A 21,176-nucleotide genomic window follows, 5' to 3' on the forward strand; every position below is an offset into this window, starting at 1 on the left:
GTGTCAACAAATGAGCCCTTCTGCTTCTGTGATGCGTTCACGGTGATCAAATAATAATCAACCATGTTTCGCATCCTCCAGCGCGTCAATATTATATACAATTTAATTTTAGAGACGTTGTCTCCTTATACTCAATAAAAACGGTTCCTAACCCACTTCATTATTTCAAAGACTCCACAGTTTAATGCTTCAGAAGTAGCAATGCACCTGCAATGACTCGACCAGACTCGTCTGTCAGCTTCACTCTCCTGATCTAAATCTAGAAAACAGTTGCATCTTTTTCCTTTCATCTGCCATCGATTCTCATCAGTCATCTTTAACAAATTTGCTTCATTTTTTGTGTGTAAAGGTTTTATTTTCCCCATTTTTCATTATTTTCTCATACGTTATTTATTTCTACCCGCAAGTTTTTAATCTAAAATGTTGATTTCTTGGTTTATTTTAAACCTCTACGTCTTTCCATTGTTGTCTTGATTGTTTAAGTAAAGTAAAACTACTTTTTTTTTTTTTTTTACAGTTTTTGAGAAGTTTATCGGCTACAACTAATACAGTCTCAAGTTTTCCCATTTTTGTTTTCAAGCCCAACATTTGTTTTTGTTTTTTTTCTCAGCCTCGGTGCATTTTGTTTTTACTCTTCAGTAAAACACATTTATTATTATATTTATTATCTGATCCCTGCCTCTTACAAAAACTCCAGTACAAAATTCATTTTCACAGAATTTATTTCACATTTATACACAATAAATATGGTTTCATCGTGTATGTAGACGAGACACTCCTCTCACCCTTCGTCTTCTTCTCTACATTTTAAACTTCAAAAATAAGTTTGATGTCTTTCAGATCTCAAGGAGATCAACGATCACACAGCAACACCGCTGAAGAAGCTTCACCTCTAACTCCGACAAGGGAAAAGAACTGTAAACTATTTTAACTAACAGTTCAGGCTACACAAGTTACTAATAGAAACAAACAAGAAGCTAAAATAAGAACAAAATATGAACGATAAAAACATAGCGACCGCTTCGTAAACAGAAAAGTAAAATACACAAGACACTTGAACTACGCTGAGTCACTGAAGAACCATAAAATATATTTCTCTTTTCTCAAACTGGTTTGACTTATTTTCTATCCAAATATTTCTGCTCCATTTTTCATGACAATCATAACTTCCATCGTACAACAACAGAAAAGTGACAAGTTAGTGATAAACTGTGGCATCCATATACATTTCCCTTTCTCGGCCACTGAGGGGCGCTGTACAAATACTGGAAATTCAACGATAAAAGTGCTTCGCTGCAAGTTTAAAATGTTTTTATCCTGACTGTAGGAAATTTTGAAGAAAATAAAATAGATTTAAATCAAGGAAGGAAGGTGTTCTCTTTTTGTACTTACAATCTATTCTAACATTTTGAAAAATAAAATCGGAGGCTCAAAGTGTGACAGAGGTGACATTAATACTTATGTTGATCGTGGCCGCGCTCGCAGTCTTGACGCCACCACAAGTGGGAATGCTCATGGCGAGGACCGGCCTCGCTCGTGTTGGAGAGGGGAGCATCTGTTCCCGCTGTGTCGACTCTTGTCGATTATTTTTTGATATCATCAAAGCGGCAGGTGATGTCATTGTTGTGGTAAGTGGTTGTTTGCGGAACATTAATAGCCAGGTAGCGTAGCACGGTTTCAGTTAGCATTTTCATAGAACAATTCAAGACAGTTCTGGGACATTTTTTTTTTTCAGACAGACTTTTTAAGCCTGCAGGTGACAAGTTTCCTGAAGCAAATCTGACTAACTTTTTTATTTCAAATGTTAGCATCTTCAAAATCTGACTGAAGTGTTTTCCTGCCACCGTGCAGCGTCGATAGCCTTCCACTGATCAGGGAAACTACGGAATGATGTAAAATGTGACTCCAAGGTGTTTGGGGATCGAGTCCCAGTCAAGGCTCCCCACGTGGTTAAAGAAGCGTACTGCTGCTTGTACTGATTTCTATGTGACCATCAGTGGACTGTCAGTTTTCTGACCTGAATTTCAACCTCAAATTTCAACATGATGCGTTTGATGGTTAGAATCTTGCGCAGCAGCAACGTATCGCTGCAATATGTTTTCATACCATTAGGGGGAGCCATAAGTAAGTAATTCACCGATGTAGCTATAACTTCGACTGGGTGTTTGGTGATTGCGGACCGGAAAACAACAGTCTGGGCATCTGGTGACAGAAAAGAGGGTGGGCGAGGCGTTCGCTGTTGTCAAGCAAGCCAAGCTTCTTTCATGGCCACGAGACTCCCTCATTACACCAGTGTGATTTCCACCTCCTCCCTGCGCTTCACCTGACCTCGCGGATGTTGCTTTGGAGGTGGCGGCGCCGCTCGCACCTGTCAATCAAACATCATGATCTGTTATGAACAACATTCATTCTGACTCATCAACGATTCTTCGAACTCACGGGTCGGATGGATCCGCTCTCAGGGTACTTGGGTGGCTGAGGCAAACCTTGGACCGGACCTGAGGAGGAGACACTGGTGAGTCAGCGAACATCTCAACATGTAAAGATCCAGGTGTCTCACTCTGGTATGGACTCTTCTGAGGCGGCGGGGGAGGCCGGTGGTGGCCGTTGTGGTAGGAGGGAGGACGGCCGATGGGAGAGGAGTTGGCGCTGCAGGGGCTGGAGTGGGGAGATGACATGGTCGGGGTCTGGAGTGGGCTGCTGTGGAGTGGACCTGGGATGAAGGGGCTGCGAGGTGAGCGGTCACTGGGAGTGTGAGAGGCTGGAGATGCCTGCAGAGAGGATGGAGAGTCTGAACGTGCTGCTCACTCAAATAGAAGGCTCGGGTCCACCTGTTTTTTTTTTCGCTCTGTCAATAAGACCTCAAGTGGTCGTGTGCGAGCACAACGTACATGGAAGACTCTAGAAGAGCTCACAGTTCACTTATATCTGTACTACACTAAACTGCCAGTGACCAGATGTGTGACAGCTGTGACTAAAGTCGTCTTCATTTGAAACATCACACCTGTGTGACAGCTCCGTCCTTCTGTCCGTCACCGCTCTCTCCAGAGACGCTCAGATCTTCCACCAGGACGGCAGGAAAGACTCCCACCACACCGTTGAACTCTCCCTCCCAGAACCCATCATCCTCATGGGTCTCTCTGCTCAGAATTCGGATGATGGCGCCCTCAGGAAACGAAAGCTCGTCCTCCGTCTGACCAGCGTAGTCGTACAGCGCCTTGGCGAATGACACTAGACAAGCAAGAAGCAAACGTGTTGAAGCACGAGGACTGTGCCACGTCGGGCATCTGATCAGGACTCACCGCTGGAGTCTCCGTTGACAGACACCGTTTGAAGCTCCATCTCTGGCTCGGTGGAGTTACTGGAGGAGTGTGACCTGGCGTCCAGAGCGGCCAGAGACTGCAGCATGCTGAGCAGACTGTTGGACGACGGCAGCTGCAGGTATTTCTCTGGCACGTAGCCAACATGCCCGCTGCGGTTCCTCGCCTGAAAGAAGACGCAGCATCAGAACATGTCCAATACTAGACCGGTGATTCTTAACCATAGGGCCGGGGCCCATGTTGGGGCCACGAGTGCCTCCATTTTTGTTTTAAACCTTTGGGCCATGAGGGCCGCAAGATGCTTTGTTTTAATACATTAGCCACATATGGTGGCAGTAGTGTCACTGAATTGACTTGACAGCTGCAAATCTGTGATAGTCACCAATTATGAAGAAGTTCTTGGAAAGAAAAAAATGATAAAGTGATACTGCTCCCCCCCAACAGTAAAAACTGTTCATGAAAGCACCTGTTGAAGCAGTTTTATGGTGATACTTTCATTTACACTTAACTTATATCTTCTTTGGAGTTTAAATAAAATTGTTATTTTATGATATTTAGATTTGTTTTATTATATTGAACTTATTCACAATTTTATTCAGTTTTTCCAATTTTCTCAACACTTTGCTTTTGTTCTTTTTTTTATCTTCAGTAAATTTGATGAACATGACTGCACCTGGTTCTGCTGCTGGTTAGACTTTTCTATGACAAATATATTTACAATGATCACATGGTTTCATGTCATTTCACAAGGTTTTGGTTTGTTTATGTGTAAGTAGATTAAATATGGTTATTGCTCATAAATGAAAAAAAGAGTCATGAATCAGTTCTATTGAATGGGCCCCGGGCCCATTTGTTCTGGGAAAGGTGGGCCCCAAGATCAAAAAGGTTTAGAACCCCTGCTCTACACCTCATTTACAGATGAGAAACCGAGGCAGTGGTGCTGCTCATCACCGCCTGCACTCCCACCTGGCTAGTTCTGATGAACTGCAATGAGCTTCACGGACGTCATGGGATTTAGTGAGGACGGAGGTCTGGACCTACCTTGACCCAGTCCTCCATGTCACCATCGTCGATCACCTCCAGGACCTCCTGCTCCTCGATAGTGAGCTCGTCTGGCTGAGACGCCTGAAAACAAACACACGACTCCGTCATGAGATGATGGTGTGAAACCATAGAAGGAACCTCAACACGGGGTGATTTTAGAGGCTTGATATCAAAGTGAAAATGATAAAAAAAACAAAGCTCGGGACCTTGTACGAGTAAAGAACTTTGCAGGTGAGTGGATAGTTTCTTAAAGTGCTGGACGGACTCGAGCTGCTGTCGTCCAGGACCTCCCCGCTGTCCTCCATCTCCTCCTCGTCCTCCCGCTCCAGATCAGCCGTCCCCTGAAGACGACACATAACAACAACAAATCGAAAATAGACATTGATCAGAATGATCACTATGTTAATTGTCAGCTGAAGACAATAGTTCCACCAAAGGTGAAACAGTCTCCAGAACTAAACAGTAGATGTTGACTAATCCTGAGCTCAGAACCATCAGATCTTTAGTGTGCAATAGTGCAGCAAATGTAACCCATTTACCGAGAGCGACGGGTCATTGGTGTTGAGGTTGTTCCACCGCTCGTTCTCCAGCTCCTCCATCACTTGGTTCATGGCGCTTTCCAGCCATGTTTCCACGGCGACGCCGGCCTGCCGCAGCAGATCCAGACGAGCTTCAGCTTTCACCTTCACTGTCTGTGAATGGCAGTACATGTTAGTAAAGACACACCAAAACAGTGCTCAGGCATATTTCACGAATATTTGGATCATAACATGCCGTAATAGTACAAAGGAATATTCTCATCAAAATCACCAGGAAAGTAGCTACACATCTCACGCACTTTATCAGTAAAATGCACAGAAGTGTATTAATAATTCGCCTCAACTGAGTTGCCGTTTTGTACTGACACACGCAGTTTATAGGTTTGGCCACCAGGTGGAGGCAAAGAAAAGACTGGCCAGTGATCGATAAAACAGAGTGACCATTCTTCCTCGACACGGGCGCAGACACACCTCTGCTCTGCGCAAACTCTGTCTGGCTGCCTCCATCTTGAACTCCAGTTCACTGCTGACAGGCTCACTGCTCTCCTGACTCCCGAAGTCGTCCAGAACCTTAACATAAAGGGAGAGGCAGGAGAGGCGCATGAGGGAAGGTGAAAGAAGAATTCAGGAATCGTAGGATGGGAACAATAAAACCATAATTGAAGACGTTTGCAGAGGTGCTGACTCATTGTTACTGGAAATTCATGTTTGATGTTCAGCGCACTGAAAGTCTTCAGCAAAAAAACAACATATGTGACATTCCACTTTAGTCGTGGAACAAGAACTAACCGAGAAAAGATGCTTCAACTCAAGAGTTTAAAGATCTGAGGTCTGAGAAGTTGTAGACTAGTGGACAAGAGGAAGAAAACCAGAGGTTCCCACCTCAGTGTAACGCTAACACTGAGAACATGAACACGTCCTACTACTGGTGAACACAAACATTTGAACAGTTCCTTAATAATAACTACTTTCCTTTAGCTTTTACTCATTCTACCAGTCTATTTGTGAATCGCAGCAACTCTCATTACAATGGAAAGCCTAAACGTTGGTGTGAGCAGTGTAGAAAAAGTTCTGACCCGTTGGCTGTGAATGGCATTCTTGTACTCGCGGGCCACTCGGCTCGCCCACTTCCTGGCCTCTTTGTCCAGGCTGTGCTCCTCCGCCGTGCCGCTCTCCTTCTGCAGCTGTGTCACCTGGAAGAAACGCAGTGCTGACGTCACTTACACGTGTCTTTGAACCTATGAATCACGATGGCACTGATGAGTCCATCTCAAGGACCATGGTCCTGTCATTTATAACAAAGAATGTGTAACTGTAAAGATATCCGTCAAGCACAGTAGTGTCATTTTCGGTGTCATTGGTTGTGGTGTGCGTGTTTGTCACCTGTACCAAAACGGCGAGTGTGTGTGTGTCCATGGCGCACAAGTGTGTACGTGTGTTTGCAAGTCACAATGCCCCCTTTTGACTGAAGCCCCACCCACTCTCACAGCAGCTCTCCAGGATCCTTCGGTGGACGAGGCGACAAGGGAGGAGGGTGAGCAGTCGGGGGAGGCTTGGGGGAAGTTGCACTCGCCACTGTTGATGTTTTCTTTAGGAACAGGCAGCTGCTTGTTTGCCATCCAAAAAAAACCTATGCGAGTGTTTGCAGTTTGGACAAATTGTCCAGTGTTGACCGACGCCGGTGAGCAGGAGACGAGAGGCTCAGCGCGACGAAGGGACGGATCCATACAAAGATATAAAACTCATCACAATACTAGAGCAGTGTGTCATCATCTGTGCAGACCCACATGACAAACCGCCTTTTTTCCAGGAACCACCGCATGGGAAGTTAGGCATGACATTTCTACTGTTTAATGACAGCTAGCCATGTGACCAGCTCAAAAGGAAGTGATCAAAGTTCACCTCCTATTGATGATGTCACTGACGCGACAGAAGAATCCACCTAAGGTCTCTTCAAGCAGTTTCACCGTTCACATTTTAACAAGCAGCCTTTTTGTAAATGAATCATTTGTCATGTGGTCCTGGTGATGCACTCTAGTTTTAATGATGACCAAGGACTCTGGATCAAGATCATAGACCCAGGCGTTTTCTCTGCAGTGTGTCATCTATCTTAGACATGTCAACCAGCAGAGACTCAAAGTAGAGCCACAATTTCAGGTGCAGATGACAAGTCAAAGCAATACTTCTCAGACTCACAGGCATCATTTATAAAGGATAACTAGTTCACAAATAGAGGTTTCCAGGGGGCAACATTTCTGGACGTCTGAAGTACGATCACATTTCTGTGTAATGAACGAGTCATCACCGTGTCTGAGTCGATGGGCTGATACAGGAACTCTTCGGCAGGCTGGAAAACTGGATTCTTCTGTATGAAGAGGTTCTGGTGGAACTCCTGCAGAATCTGTGTGGAAGGAAAACGCACTTCAAACTACAATCTTGCATGTAGAGCAACTGGAACAGGATGGCAGCAGTGACTGACATGCGATTTGCCTGCCTCAGATGCAGGTTCGGAGTGGAGAGTCCAGTGTAAGTGAGTCGCGTAATACACACCTCCCTCATTAGTAGAAAAGCTTCAGAAGTCTTACCCCGTTGGAGCTGTTGTGTAGCGACGTGAAGACGTCGTGGACTGTCTGCGAGGTTGCTAGCTCGGTGTGACACAGAGATGCCAGGTAGTCTTTCACCTGCACGTAGATAGCTCCATCCAGTACCTGCAACAACGTGGTTTCAGGGTCACTCCTGATCTGTGCATCAGTTGAACTCACTGGACATTGGTTGCAGCACTATACAAACGACATTGACGCTACTTTGGTCCTTCACTGAAGACCAGAACTCAAACTACAACTCATGAATGACAGTACCTTGACGCACTCCACCAGGTCTGTGTCATAGTAGCGCCGTTGGTGAGCATTTGCGGCAGCAAGTGTCAGTAGGTAGTCGTTTCTTGTGTGCGTAGATCTGGAGTTGCACTCGCTTCTCTTTGCCTTCAGCTGGAGAAGCCACAAGCGTTAAGATCACAGTCCAGTCATTTAGATGAGGTTTTTCTAGTGTTGTACCTTCACACTCGCCCTCTGCAGACTCGACCTGGACTGGAAGAGGCTGAGCTTCGACCTGAAATCACAGGAATTCATTTGCCATCAGCAGATTTTCAAAAGACAGGAGTTTTAAATTTGATCTTATGCCGTTACTTTGCTTCTAGTTCAGCTTTCTCCCGGACAGCCTGCGCCATGGTTTCAGCCTCCTGGTACTTCTTCCTGCTCTTAGTCAGCTCCTTCACAGAGTCCTGCAGCTCCGCCTGCACCTCCGTCAGCTGGTCCAAACACTGCAGCAGATTGGCAGATGTGGCTTCAGACAAACTAATGTGAATTTCGGGAATATTGCTCATCATTACAGGAGCCGGGTTTGTGTGTAAACATTTGTAGGATTCACCAAAACGGGTATGAATGAGACCAGAGTTAATAGAATACAGTTGTCAGAACTATTATAGCGGTCTCCTCAAGGTGGCAGCACAAAAGAATGAACCTAGAAAACTCTATCACGAAAACTGTAGAGAACATTTAGGACAATATGGAATCTATCATGCTTCAAACTCCCCCTTTCCAAACACAAGGAACCCACAACATGTCATCAGCTGTGAACTTGGGACGCTCCTACGCAGTCGGACTTCCCGAGAACACAAGGACTCCACAGTCACCTTCCGCAGCTGCTGCTCCTTCTGAAGTTTGGCCGTCTTGATTGGATCAGCGATCTGAGCTTTGTAATTTTCACAGGCGGCGATTCTGGACTGGGTGACCTGCAGGGTTCCCTCCAGATACGACCTCCACACGCAGAACATGTTCCTGTAAAAAAAAAAGGTTCAATCTCAATCATCTTCTCTCAATGCAGTCCACCATTCCCACCACTAGAGCCCACCTCTGATCCGGCTGGCTGTCCATTAAGGTCTCGGGCCATTCTCTCTTCAGATAGTGGTTGGCCAACTTTTGCAGCGCCTGAAAAACACAACATGGGCGATGACCTCTGACCTCTAGACACTAAAACACACTTCCTGTGTCTGGTCTTTCTAAAGGTGGCAGGAGGGGGTCTCGTAAATTCCATGGAAGAAGTGCAGGAGGAAGAATGAAGAGACAAACAGTTTGTTTAGCTCAGCTTCTTCACATTGAGCGCGTATGTACTCAGATGAGACACATGGATACAGAGAAAACTCTGCAGGTGGAACCATCCATTGGAGAACCCCTGCTCTTCCAGGTGAGCTGTTCTGGGCATCTTGACTCAACGACACCTCCCTAGTAGGAGTCCAACTCAGGAGTCCCAAGACCCAGGATACACCTGAGAGTACTACTTCAATGAGGGGATGGAATACAAATACCCGATTGATAATCTAGGTCACTTGAGTTCATTCATTTTCCTAGAGAGGTGAGAAATTAACAAAGATTTACACCTGGAGACCAGGTAAAAAGGAAACCAAAGAGAAATGTTTTAAATGACATTTGAAATTGTTCATCAACAGCATCCTTTCAACCGACTCTTTTGGATGCTCCTAGATCGGGTCATGCTGGTCACTGGCAGAGATTGGGAGCTTTGAAAGCCGCTATTGTGGAGTTCAGTTGGAGAGTGTGTGTGTGTGTGTGTGTGTGTGTGTGTGTGTGAAGATGAGTGGAGGAACGCGGCGATGGCAGAGGAAGAGCAGCACAGAGAAGGGCGTTCTGATGTCTGCTGTGACAGGAATAACAAGCAGCAGCTCGCAGGTGACAGAAAGAGAAGAGAAAAGAAGCCTGAAGAGTCTTCCACAAAAACTGACCCACTTAGATTTACAAAAAGGTATTTTAGCATCCTATTCCGTCTGTTGGCTTGTGTTTTCTTTAATCACCTCTAGAGGCAGAACACTAAGAATGACCTGAGGGCTATGAGTTGGATTATTTGTCAAAACATATCTTTGGTGACAGGATGACAAGTATTGTGTTTTTAGTGGACATGAATTGTATTGGTCACTTTGTATATATGATGGCAAAGCAGCCCAGCAGAGGGCTCTCTGGTTCAAAGAATGGCCAAGCAACTCCAGGTAGACTAATGGAATCACTGAACAATACCTGGGGATGAGTCAAACATCTTGATGAAAAGATGTGTGCAGTCATTCAGACCAAATTTTGTGGCTCTCTTCGACAGCACTCGTGAGTGAGTTTAACTAGAACCTACTTTTCTGCTACTAAAACTGAAGTTCTCACAAGTTGAAAAGCTCAGCAAACCTGTAGAAACTGCTGTCTTCAGAAGTTGAATGTTTGAAAGTGAAACATAAAATACCAATAAACTATGAAACGCTTTTATTACACACAATAGAAGGTGGTAGTGAAATTGTGCCTTACTACCATTTGAGTTATATAATTCCACGCCCATTCCTTGATGATTGATCCATTTCTTCATGACACTTTGTCTCGCGAAGAATCTCTGAAAGTTTTCCATCAGAGCACCTTCAAGTCAACACAGTTGTATTTCCACTGTCCACATGCTGTTGGTCAAACAGACATGGAGTTGCAGCTTGGGAGTCGGGCGAGACCCAGTCTGCTCACAGCACTGCTGGACATTCCTCACCCTGCTGTGAGGACTCCATAGGTTCTGCAGCTCCTCTCCAGGAAGCTGCGGGCGATAACGCCAGCATGTGGAGGAAACCAGTCGTGATCAGCCGGGTCACGTCTGTTTTGTGGTGTACCACACGAGACAACCACGTCCCGAAAGTCAAACTCAAGTAATATCCCCGTTTCCAAGTGTAGCAAAAGGACACACCATCTCTTAGAGGTTTTGTGAGTCCAGATAGCAGTGCCCGGCCTCATGCGATATCTGAGCTCACCAGCGAGACCACCATTCCGCAATTGTCGTGGTTTTAGACATGCAATGTGTATTGCTGTGAAACATCATAGTTTCACGGGGACTTACTTGAGCGTAGTCTCGTTCCACGGCTGCCTTCTTCTGGCTGAAGGTCCTACAGATGAAAAACATGAAGATTTAAACAGATATCGAGCTATGGCAACTATTAGCAGCCGAATATGTCACATCTTAAGACATCCGTTTTTCTGACAATGCAAGCAAAAAATGTAAAAACACAGAGTTGGCTGATGTTGAAGGTGTGCTTTGTTTTGTCAATTTTGTTTTCAGAATCCCTTCACTTAAAAAATGCACAGATGCAACAAATGTTGGTTTGTTGTGTTTTATTCAATTTAAACCACATTCTATTTAATGATTGTGTCTAATACATTTCAAAATCTACTTCCAATTCCGATGTATTTTAAGGGACAAAAATAGTCCTAAAATGGACAACGGAAAAAACGAACAATTAAGAAAAACAATCAAACAAGAAAGTTTGAGTTGCATCATAATGACAACAATGTCAGTTTAAAGTTTTACTCTAACTCCCGGAGGGCCACATAAATACAGTCAAAGGGCTGGATTTGGTCCCCAGGCCACACTTTGCCCACGTCTGCATTAAGTGATGTGTATCACATTGTGCCCGATATTTTTGAAGCATGCCATGGCAGATATGTATCATGTGGTTATTACCCAAGCTGCGTTTTCAAACATGACTTGCGATTCAAAGTATGTATCACATGTTAGCCCAGGTGAGATACAACACGGAGAAATGATCACCTTATACAATGGGATTAATGTGAACCTTGTGAAAATTCTAGCACTCCACTGTGATCTTATAATAATTTAAAAGCTCCTGAGATAAGTAGAATATGGGGCCTTTAAAGGGTTGAAACAAGAGGACGAAGCCCTGCAGGAAAACATGAGCGCAACAAAATCATAAAGTCAGCTAACATGTCAGGACAAGACTGCGGCACTCCACTCAGAGTCAACTATCTGCCTCACTTCCTGGGAGATTCCCTCTCCCGTCTTTCACTCTCACTTCCCGCCTTTGCCTCCAAATCCATGGTGACGTCCTGCTGTGACTTCTATGTACAGAGTTGGTTCGGGTCAGAGTGCGCGACTTCTACACAAATCTGTCATGTTGTTCCGGGTTGCAAGTCTCCCACCAGGCGGGTGACTCCGACCGGAACATCTGGAGGCACAATGGACTGAACTTACAGCTGTTTCTGTCTCCAACCACAGGCAGAAAGTGAGGAGTCAGGAGGCCACACCAGGACTCTTCTACATCTAAACACATCTGTCCTTGTTATGGCTGCAAAAATCCATTTTCAGAAGGGCCTCTCAATGGAGCAGCAGGAACAGCAATCACACCATCTCGAGAAAACCAGTTTAATAGGAATTCTTGCCTTAAATAGTTCATAAACATAGTTAGGCTCCATTTATTATCCCATATAATAATGATTTGTGGTCATCATCTGATGTTTTGGTGCGATTATGCTTCCTGTAAAAAGTGGTGCTGTAGCCCATTCCATTAGTTATGCTGCTTGCATCTCCATTTCTGGCACCCATCCAGCTTCTCACCTGAGGTCTTCCAGCAGGTCACAGTCGGTCTGGTGTTTGATGTGGAGTCGGTTCATCTGCTCTGTGTGAGTCTGTTTCAGCTCCTGGGTGACCCGGACCTGCAGGACATTCGAGGCCATAATATTTCATCAAATCTATGGAGACAAGGTCACAGGAGTCCTTGTCTCTCACGTTTAGATGCATCTGAGGATGTCTTCCCATCACTTTGCTATGAGCCAAAAACCAACAACTGATGAAGCAACGTTTGAATCAAACGCAGAGACTAAGCTCACCACCTCCAGAAGAGCATGAATGCACCTTTTATAGACAGTGAAGTAAGACTCTAAGACTGTTAAATAAGAAGGGGTGCAGCAGCTGAACTAAGGAGGTCCACACGTGTTAACAGCTTATAGACTCCACAACAGTGATGATCATGAGATTCTTTGTGATTCATCTAGTGTTAACGTGAACCCAAAGACAAGTAGATGAACAGTCTCCTAGAACTCCAGTCTCTGGACCGAGGCTCAAAGTACTGATTTGTAACTAACATGTTGATGTCAGCAACTACTGACTGAATTTCATCGCAAACATTGACATACAATAACATTGCTTTCCTCTCTCAAAAACACCTTCTGAAGCTTTAGCTGAAGGGGCCCCAGAACACCTAAGGAAACACCATCACTACAGCTTAGTTTTGAAGCACTGAATCCTCATCTGGATGATGAAATACAGAGGCCACCATGAGCGGACCAAGAACCGCTGTCCATAGAATCACTGAAAAGGAACATAGTGCAGCCAGGAGAAAGCTGATAATCGTGGTTATTTTGCACAAAAAAGGGAAGTGCATTTTGTCAGTAATATAACTTTCCAGGTTAGCCCCTACAGGGTGAAGCATTTCTCAGCCTAAAGTGATTAAACAGATGTGTCTTTGTGCCTTCACAGATTTTAATATTTATTGTTATTTAACATGACAACGGATAGTCTGTATGCAAAATAAAACAACTCAGAGTGAACAGACATTCTGAGAGAGACCAGAGAGTGTCACTCTGTCATCCGACAGCTCCACAAACTGTAAACTGAGATTAAAGTCAAACTTGTCCTATTTATAGTCAGTACAAAGTCCAGTTACTGGTACTGATGTTAACATAACCAACGACGGTGGACACTGTAGTCAACTTACTTGAGTCGAATGCACCAATACTCTTGGTAAAACACTATTCCAAAGAAAGATCGATGTCCTTAAATACTATAACTTGAGTAAAAGCAGTGGAGCATTATTTGGAAAAGCAGTACTACTAAACTCATCGGATTTCAGTTCATATTTCATATCAGGCTTCATGGTTTAATAATGTGGCAGATCACAAGATGACTTGCTTTAATCTTTAAGTAATTTTAGATTTTTTTTCTCAGTTTAAAAAAATACCTTATTTTCCAAACCCCAGACAATAATAACCCCCCAGCATAAATGTATAATTCCCATATTCAGAAAGTGTTATAGGGTTGTTTGTTAGTTAACTTAAGAGAAACACGTCTACATGTTCACTTTCGATGGTTTAGCATTGCCTTCATGAGGGCCATAAAATGCAGGTTAATGTCCACGAGTGGCCTGCGAACCTCACTTTACCTAGGTCTCATTTACAACTCAACCATTTGCATATCAACAAACCAAAGTATTATTACTACTATCACAGCTAATTACATGCACTGTTATGGTGGGAACAGGAAGTTCATGAAAAGAAAGCATCGGTGTTGTCACTTCATGACGATGAATCACAGCTGACTGCAAGTCACATTCATTTTAAGGAATTTACGATTGATTGTTGTGATCACAGTTGGCATTTCCTCTCTCCACTCTGAGAACAAAAAAACACATCGGAAATGCCGATGTTGTAACTTAGATTACTTCATGACACTGACGAAGAAACATCTCACCAAATGTTGTCTTACTTCACTTGATAGTAGACGTCGCTTAAGGTACAGTTTCTTTGATATTCATTATTGTTTCTTAAAGTTTTGATTTGTAAATAAATGCTTCCTACTGCACTCGCTCATCTGCCTCAGTGAGACTGTTCCCCCGGTTCAGATGGCGGACAGAACAGGACGGGAAAAGCATATTTCCCACAATTATCTGCAGTTTAAGAGACTAAATTTGTGGCCAAAATGACTTATGCGAAGCAATAAAAGATGAAAGGGAAAGTACAGCCGTTCGCTTTAATAGCGGAGAATCTTCGATGGAGTTCGCCACAATTTGGGGGCAAAACGAAAACATTTAACGGGATAGTTTCCCCTAAAATGAATTCTACTTCAAGTTTTCAGTCTTCCCTGGCGAGTGCGATTCGCCGCGCTCGGAACTTTGCAGTACCGGAGGCGTAAAAGCGCAGTTTTCGGTGTCGCAGCAGCAACAAAGCGTTAAATATGCAACAACTCGTCGAGCGGAGGAACGTTAGCTTCCACGGCTACAGCGGGGAGACTCACCTTTCTCGGTGGGGGCTGCATCCTTAGTTCTGGACATAAAAACTCCCCACAAGTCGGTAACGGCAACTAGAAATGTTTCTGGGACGCTTTAAAGGAGTGCGAGCAAAGTAAAAGTCGCGTAGCCAACCGGGTCAGGCGGCCACGGGAGTCCGGTCAGATGGAAGTTGAGTCCGGCTGAAAACAGTGTGGCCCCGGGGGACACAAAACACGACCATCAAGCCATACGGCGGACGGGCACACTTGAGCGTCCGGTCATATTTCAAAATAAAACAAAAACACGCATCCATTTCCGTTCCTTCAACAATATAAAAGTTTTACGTTTCCTTCAAAGGCGTGCTAAATTCAATCACGCATTCCAAGTCGTGGTCCCAACAAAAGTTGGACATTTGGAGAAGCAATAACAAGAAGCAACCTTCCAAACAGACGTGACATCAGTCTCCCCTTTCAATATTGTAGGTAATTAATTCAAGTAAAACGTGTGGGTTGTTTCTAAATATCATAAATATAAATATGACATTTCTAAATATTATAAATATAAGCTGTTTGACGCACCAGTATGCCATATTTATCTCTGCAAAACACATGCACATGTGAGTTGTTTGTGAGTTATGCTCTCCCTCTAGTGGTTCTTTTTTTTTTTTTTTTTTTTTTTTTCATTTTTGCTGACCCCCAGTTTGCCGCTGCTACAGATTTAATAATAAATTGAATGTTGGAACAATCATAGAAAGAACAACACAATGGTGGTTTGGTGCCGTATACAACTGGCAGCATGACAATATAATTGTTTGCAAAAAATATTTAGATGTGTCTCGTGCTGTTGTATTTTCAAAAGCACTAAACGACAAAACATAACTTCTATCTACTATATTTTTTATGAGTACGGGGGTGGGGCAATTTTCACTCCGCTGATTGGAGGCACAATGCCACACAAGCGAGAGCTCATGATGTCGGAAGTGCAGCTGAGATTGTACGGCGTTTCTTTTCAAAATAAAAGAAAAGCTGATTGCCAACAAAAATAACCACATATAAATGATGTCCATTATTACAGGCATATAGTTTATAATTGTCATCATTATTGAATATGACTAGAAACTGGAGAAGTAACTATTAGTATGTAACATTAAGATAAATTGCTTTCTTTTTAGCGGTGATTCGTGTTGAACATTATAATTAATAACTTAATATAAAACGGTACAACTCTACAGATACTTCACAATGCAATCTATTTAACTATTTGGACAACGTTTCAGACTGACCTGCTTCACGAATGCTTGCGGTTCGTCGTCAAGTTCATTTCCTCAGCGCTTTACTTTGAAACGCCTCGGAGCGCTTCCAGGTCACCGCGCCCTCAGTGCTGCCCGTCAGATGTCAGGTGTCTCTGCATACCGGGGCAATGTTGGCAGCTACTGTTCCGATTGTTCTTGACAGTTGATCGGCACAGACATGTCGACGTGGCGTAGACTGTCGGCAAAGCTGCGCACTTTTCCACGGGTTGCCACCTCCAGACAACCGGTCTCACGTCTAGCATGTTCCCGCAGCCTGAGCACCGGAGCCCGGCTGCGACGCGACTTCTTCAAAGGTGAACATTTGAAATGTCTGTTTGTTTTGCTAAAGATCTCATAAAAACTGGATAGTTTTAAAGCGAAATGCAGTGGAAAGAGGGCCACGGTAGTTTAAAACATAAACTGGAAATGCAATTTGTGAAGAGAAAAAGGTTGAATCTGTGAATCACTTGTCCAGATCTGGAGGAGCAACTGACCACCGCGAAGCAGCGTGCAGTGGATGCTCTTCCGGGGAGCGACTGGAGCCCCTTGCCGACCACCGGGGAGCTTCCGCCGGAGAGAGCCGATATCGTGATCGTGGGCGGCGGCGTGGTCGGCTGGTCCATCGCCTACTGGCTGAAGAGGAAGGAACGAAACAAGGATGGAATGAAGATCGTAGTTGTGGAGAAGGACCCCACGGTGAGGAGAACATCACCGTTATCAAAACATCTAACGTTAGACAAGTGCAAGATCGGGTCAGACAGTCTTGCACAGTGAAGATATTTCATAACAGTGCTGGTTAAATTCTAACCCTGGTTCAAGTTATTGTTTAGAGAGTTCTACCTGTTCTGAAAAGATGAAACTTTTGCAACAATCAGTACTTAACAGTGACTCAATTTAAATATTCGATCCTGTGTACTTTTTAAAAACTTGTTACTGTTTATTCAGATCGAAACATGCTGCTCAGTCAAATAAATGTGTTTGCACATACATTGACTTTATGTTACTGTCCTTTCTACCTAAAGTCTACCCAACTCCATGCAGAGCATTTTGAAGCTCAAAGCAAGATGAAACTGTACCTGATCTTAAAAACTAGTTATTACAGTTTTATTCTCCTTCGTCGGTCGCCTCCAGTATTCACAGGCTTCAACGGTTCTGTCTGCTGGTGGGATCCGTCAACAGTTCTCTCTGCCGGAGAACATCTGCTTGTCTGTGGCGTCGGCTGATTTTCTCAGGAACATCAATGTGAGTGACGCTGCTGTAAATTCGGCCCCAAACAATGTTAAAGACTTGAACCACTTGTGGAACGCTACTGTTGACCTGGAGCATGTATCAGAACACGACAACATGATGACACAGTGAACATCACAGCATTTGTGTTCTCGACCCATCAGGAGCACCTTGGCATTCTGAACGAAGATGCAGTGGACCTTCAATTCAACCAGTCGGGCTACTTGTTCCTGGCCACCGAGGACGTCGCTCACATCATGGAGGAGAACCACCGGACACAGAGGTGATGCAGGACAGGCTTTTATTCTGACAGTTTAGAAACAGACGTCTATATTCTGATGATACATTCAGTAACATTTGTTACCGACATATTTCATAATTTCAATTTTTATTTGATTGAAATAATATAAACCTCGGCCCAGATATAAAATGCAAAACTTTTAAAATTAGTAACTATAATACATGAATTGAATGGTTATGATTTGTGTTGATTGAAATAGGCATAAAAGTATATATAACTACATCAGAACATGAGACACATTACCATCTAAATAGTTAAAAAAAAATAAAAGCACTAGTAAATAAATATAATATAGTAAATAAACGACTAATTATTTTTTGGAATTTAATAATTTTAAGCATAAAAATGAAGCATACTCCAACTCATTTTGCAAAGCTTTATTACAATTATATTTTTATTTATTTGTTTGTATTTAAAATTTCTAAGAATTGCTCTATAGGTATATGGAGTATAGTGTAAAATGTAAATTAAAAAAATGATATATGAGTAATTTGAGTAGCAGTACATGTGATAATATTAGTCTTCTAATATGTAAATAATAGTAACACATATGAAAGTATGCTTTTCGCTGTGTCAGTTGTGGAGTTATTATTATCATGATTAGTCGACGGGATCTGAAGTGTGAGCCTCTTTCTTCAGGTCCAACGGAGCTCAAGTGTCTCTTCTTTCGCCGACACAGCTGAAGGAAAAGTTCCCCTGGATCAACACGGAGGGCGTTGTGCTCGCCTCCTACGGTGAGGAGTGTTCTCTGACCCTCCTCAAACAATCTCCACATTCTTTCACCTGCAGTGGGAATGTTAGAAGTCGAGCTTGACTCGAGATAGTGGTCAGTGCTACAGTGAGGTTGATGGTTCGAATCCAGCTTCAGGAGCGAACCTGCTTTGTCATAGTATTTAGTTCTGTGAACCTCAACGTCCACCGTTGAGAACCACTTTAATGTCTGAATGCTCCTCAGGCCTGGAGAATGAGGGCTGGTTCGACCCGTGGACGCTGCTCAATGCCTTCAGGAGGAAAGCTGCCTCTATGGGAGTCATCCAGTGCCGCGGGGAAGTCACCGGTATGTGGTTCTGACCCGGAAACGCCTCCATGATTACGCTGTTTACACTCATGTTTGATGCTCAGATTTCAGATACGCCACCAAAACAGTCCAGACTACAGACGGAGACGAAGTGAACCTGAGGAGGATCAAACACGTCAATGTGAGGGGCGCTGACCTTCATGTTTAGTGAGAGACATGGGCATGAATTCCGCCTTGTGGATTTAGTATATAACCTGTTGGGTCATTTTATTCCTTGAATATTTTATGGGTTTTTTTTTTTAATGATGAAAAAAAAACCTGCGTAGTCCAAATAAATTGATATAAATAATACAATAATAAATAATGATTTATTTAATAAATAAATACATAAAAAAAGAAAACAATGCAAGTTGCTGTGATCGATCAACATCATCACCAGGTCCGGATGCCCAACAGTCGAGAGTTCCAACCAGTGGAATGTGCCATCGTGGTGAACGCAGCTGGAGCGTTTTCCGGAAAGCTGATGGAGATGTTGGGATTTGGTAGTGACAAGAACGCGCCTGGTGAATTCCTCCTGCCAGTACAACCAAGGAAGAGGTGAGTGACTTCCAGGGTGCATAATTCACAAACCTACGATCACGTGATAAGGATATTTATTTGTTGTCCTCTTACCTAAAACTTTAACACAATTAACATGAAGAGTTTTCAAATACATACGCTTCTTTTGAGGCTAGTGTTTTCATAGCCATAGTTTTCATAGTTTTTAGTGGATAGTGTTGGTCTTTTTCTGTGAATTAGATAAGTAAATACAATTTAAAAATGTTATACTACGTTTGAAACAAACGAAGAAAATAAAGAGAAACAGAAATTCCATTATAAAACGAATGTTTTACTCTCAGCATTAAGGCAACTCTTGAAATTTTGCTGCTAATTGATCATAAAAAGAAAAGACTATTGAAAATTGAAATGATATTTCTAACAGGATGCTCCTGAAAGATAGGTCAACATGTTTCTTTGAGCTGAAAATTACTTTTTGTTTTTGTCATCTGCATACTGTTTTACCAACTCTCCTCCAGGGGGCGACAGTGCACCTGTAACTCTAACCCTGAATCCACTTTACACTCAGACATATCAATGTGTGTTTGTAGGTTTGTGTATGTGCTCCACTGCCCAGACGGGCCGGGTCTGGACACTCCATTCCTCATCGACTACTCTGGAGCTTACTTCAGACGTGAAGGTCTCGGCGGAAACTATATTGCCGGAGCGTCACCAGAAGAAGTGCGTTGAGATTGTACGGTGTATGGCGACAGCGTGGTCACGTGATGTATATGTGTGTGGTCAGGAAGATGAACCAGACACCAGCAACTTGGAAGTGGACCATGAGTTCTTTGTGGAGAAGGTTTGGCCCAGGTTGGCGGCGAGAGTCCCGGCGTTTGAGAAACTCAAGGTAAGTCATGAGGATCATATCTCCACCAAACAAGGAGCAGAAGAGTTTATGTCATAGGGGTTGTATTGGTTCATTTCATGTTGGTTCTGGTCTTCGGAATAACTCAAAAACAATGAGCATGTAAGGCAAACAAATCACTAAATCGGTGGAAATGAGGGTCTTGGTGGAGGATCTTTGCGTTCTTGAGTGCCTTCCTAGTCAGGACTTTGGAATCAGAAAAGACCTGACTCCACCACTGACGCACTCTCTTCCTGTCAGGTGACCAGCGCGTGGGCGGGCTTCTACGACTACAACACCTTCGACCAGAACGGAATCATCGGCATGCACCCCCTCATCACCAACATGTACTTTGCCACTGGCTTCAGCGGGCACGGCCTGCAGCACTCGCCCGCCGTGGGCCGAGCCGTGGCGGAGTTGATCCTGGACGCTGGGTTCAAGACCCTGGACTTGAGCGGGTTTGGGTTCACGAGGATCGTGAAGCAGGAGCCCATGCTGGAGCGGAACATTGTGTAGGAAAGTCGTGAGAATGGCAGAGGTCCGGATGAACTGAAAATTCCCACCACCCTCTGAGGTGTTGTTGCGAAGCTGTACTTCTTATTCACTAAACTTTTAGTTTTTATTATACGTTTTTATTCCACATTGTTGTCTGTGTCTCAGTTCGGGGGGATCAGTCGCTCTTTTCTAAATGTGAAAGGAAGCACACACATGTTAAAAGGAGCCCTAATGTGCTTCTCATGTCACATTACTGGAATGAAAAATAGGCACTATATGCTTTTGTTTCACCCAATCTGTTTGAACTACAATATTTCTGGCATCAGGAAACACAAGCACGAAGGATCAATGACGCACCAACCGATGAAGACTCCACTGCTGCGCGACATTCTCGAAGGGACGACAGTAAAGTGGCTTATGATCTGTCCAGTTACACTGAGAGTTAAGAAAACAGTTTTCTCAAAATTCCCGTTTCAAACAGTGCAAAAGTGAAGTCGTGCCTTGCTTAAAGTCTGTGGTCAGTTTATCTCTGTGTAAATTGTTGTTCTATCTCCAGATGTCTTCACTGAAACGCTCGTCTACACTTGCTTATGACAAACGGAATTTTCCCGGAAACTTTTGTTCCTCCGTTT

The 21,176-nt window shown here is 43.7% G+C and overlaps 2 protein-coding genes across 4 annotated transcripts; one reads left to right on the plus strand and one right to left on the minus strand.

Moving 5' to 3' along the window:
- Window positions 1-718: 718 nt before the first annotated feature.
- LOC128748858 (F-BAR and double SH3 domains protein 2-like) lies at window positions 719-15,008 on the minus strand. Its single transcript, XM_053847885.1, has 20 exons — window positions 14,795-15,008; window positions 12,341-12,438; window positions 10,829-10,874; window positions 8,813-8,889; window positions 8,595-8,739; window positions 8,089-8,222; window positions 7,957-8,011; window positions 7,762-7,890; window positions 7,489-7,611; window positions 7,209-7,304; window positions 5,980-6,096; window positions 5,375-5,473; window positions 4,904-5,056; window positions 4,571-4,705; window positions 4,362-4,445; window positions 3,303-3,486; window positions 3,005-3,231; window positions 2,561-2,771; window positions 2,440-2,498; window positions 719-2,368 (listed from the first exon to the last, which is right to left on the minus strand). Exons 1-20 carry the CDS (start codon window positions 14,813-14,815, stop codon window positions 2,285-2,287), a joined length of 2,277 nt encoding a protein of 758 aa, XP_053703860.1. The 5' UTR covers window positions 14,816-15,008; the 3' UTR covers window positions 719-2,284.
- Window positions 14,232-21,053, plus strand: foxred1 (FAD-dependent oxidoreductase domain containing 1). Of its 3 annotated transcripts, XM_053847887.1 has the most exons (12): window positions 14,232-14,293; window positions 16,223-16,373; window positions 16,535-16,755; window positions 17,191-17,301; window positions 17,451-17,569; window positions 18,227-18,321; window positions 18,543-18,644; window positions 18,710-18,786; window positions 19,045-19,202; window positions 19,754-19,883; window positions 19,948-20,052; window positions 20,311-21,052. In XM_053847887.1, exons 2-12 carry the CDS (start codon window positions 16,238-16,240, stop codon window positions 20,563-20,565), a joined length of 1,509 nt encoding a protein of 502 aa, XP_053703862.1. In that variant the 5' UTR covers window positions 14,232-14,293; window positions 16,223-16,237; the 3' UTR covers window positions 20,566-21,052. The 3 variants fall into 3 exon arrangements, with proteins under 3 accessions (XP_053703862.1, XP_053703861.1, XP_053703863.1); XM_053847886.1 differs by lacking the exon at window positions 14,232-14,293 and having other exon boundaries at window positions 16,157-16,373; window positions 20,311-21,051; XM_053847888.1 differs by lacking the exons at window positions 14,232-14,293; window positions 17,191-17,301 and having other exon boundaries at window positions 16,157-16,373; window positions 20,311-21,053.
- The last annotated feature ends 123 nt before the right edge of the window (window positions 21,054-21,176 follow it).

The sequence above is a fragment of the Synchiropus splendidus genome, chromosome 17 (assembly GCF_027744825.2).
Source record: "Synchiropus splendidus isolate RoL2022-P1 chromosome 17, RoL_Sspl_1.0, whole genome shotgun sequence".
NCBI lineage: Eukaryota > Metazoa > Chordata > Actinopteri > Syngnathiformes > Callionymidae > Synchiropus > Synchiropus splendidus.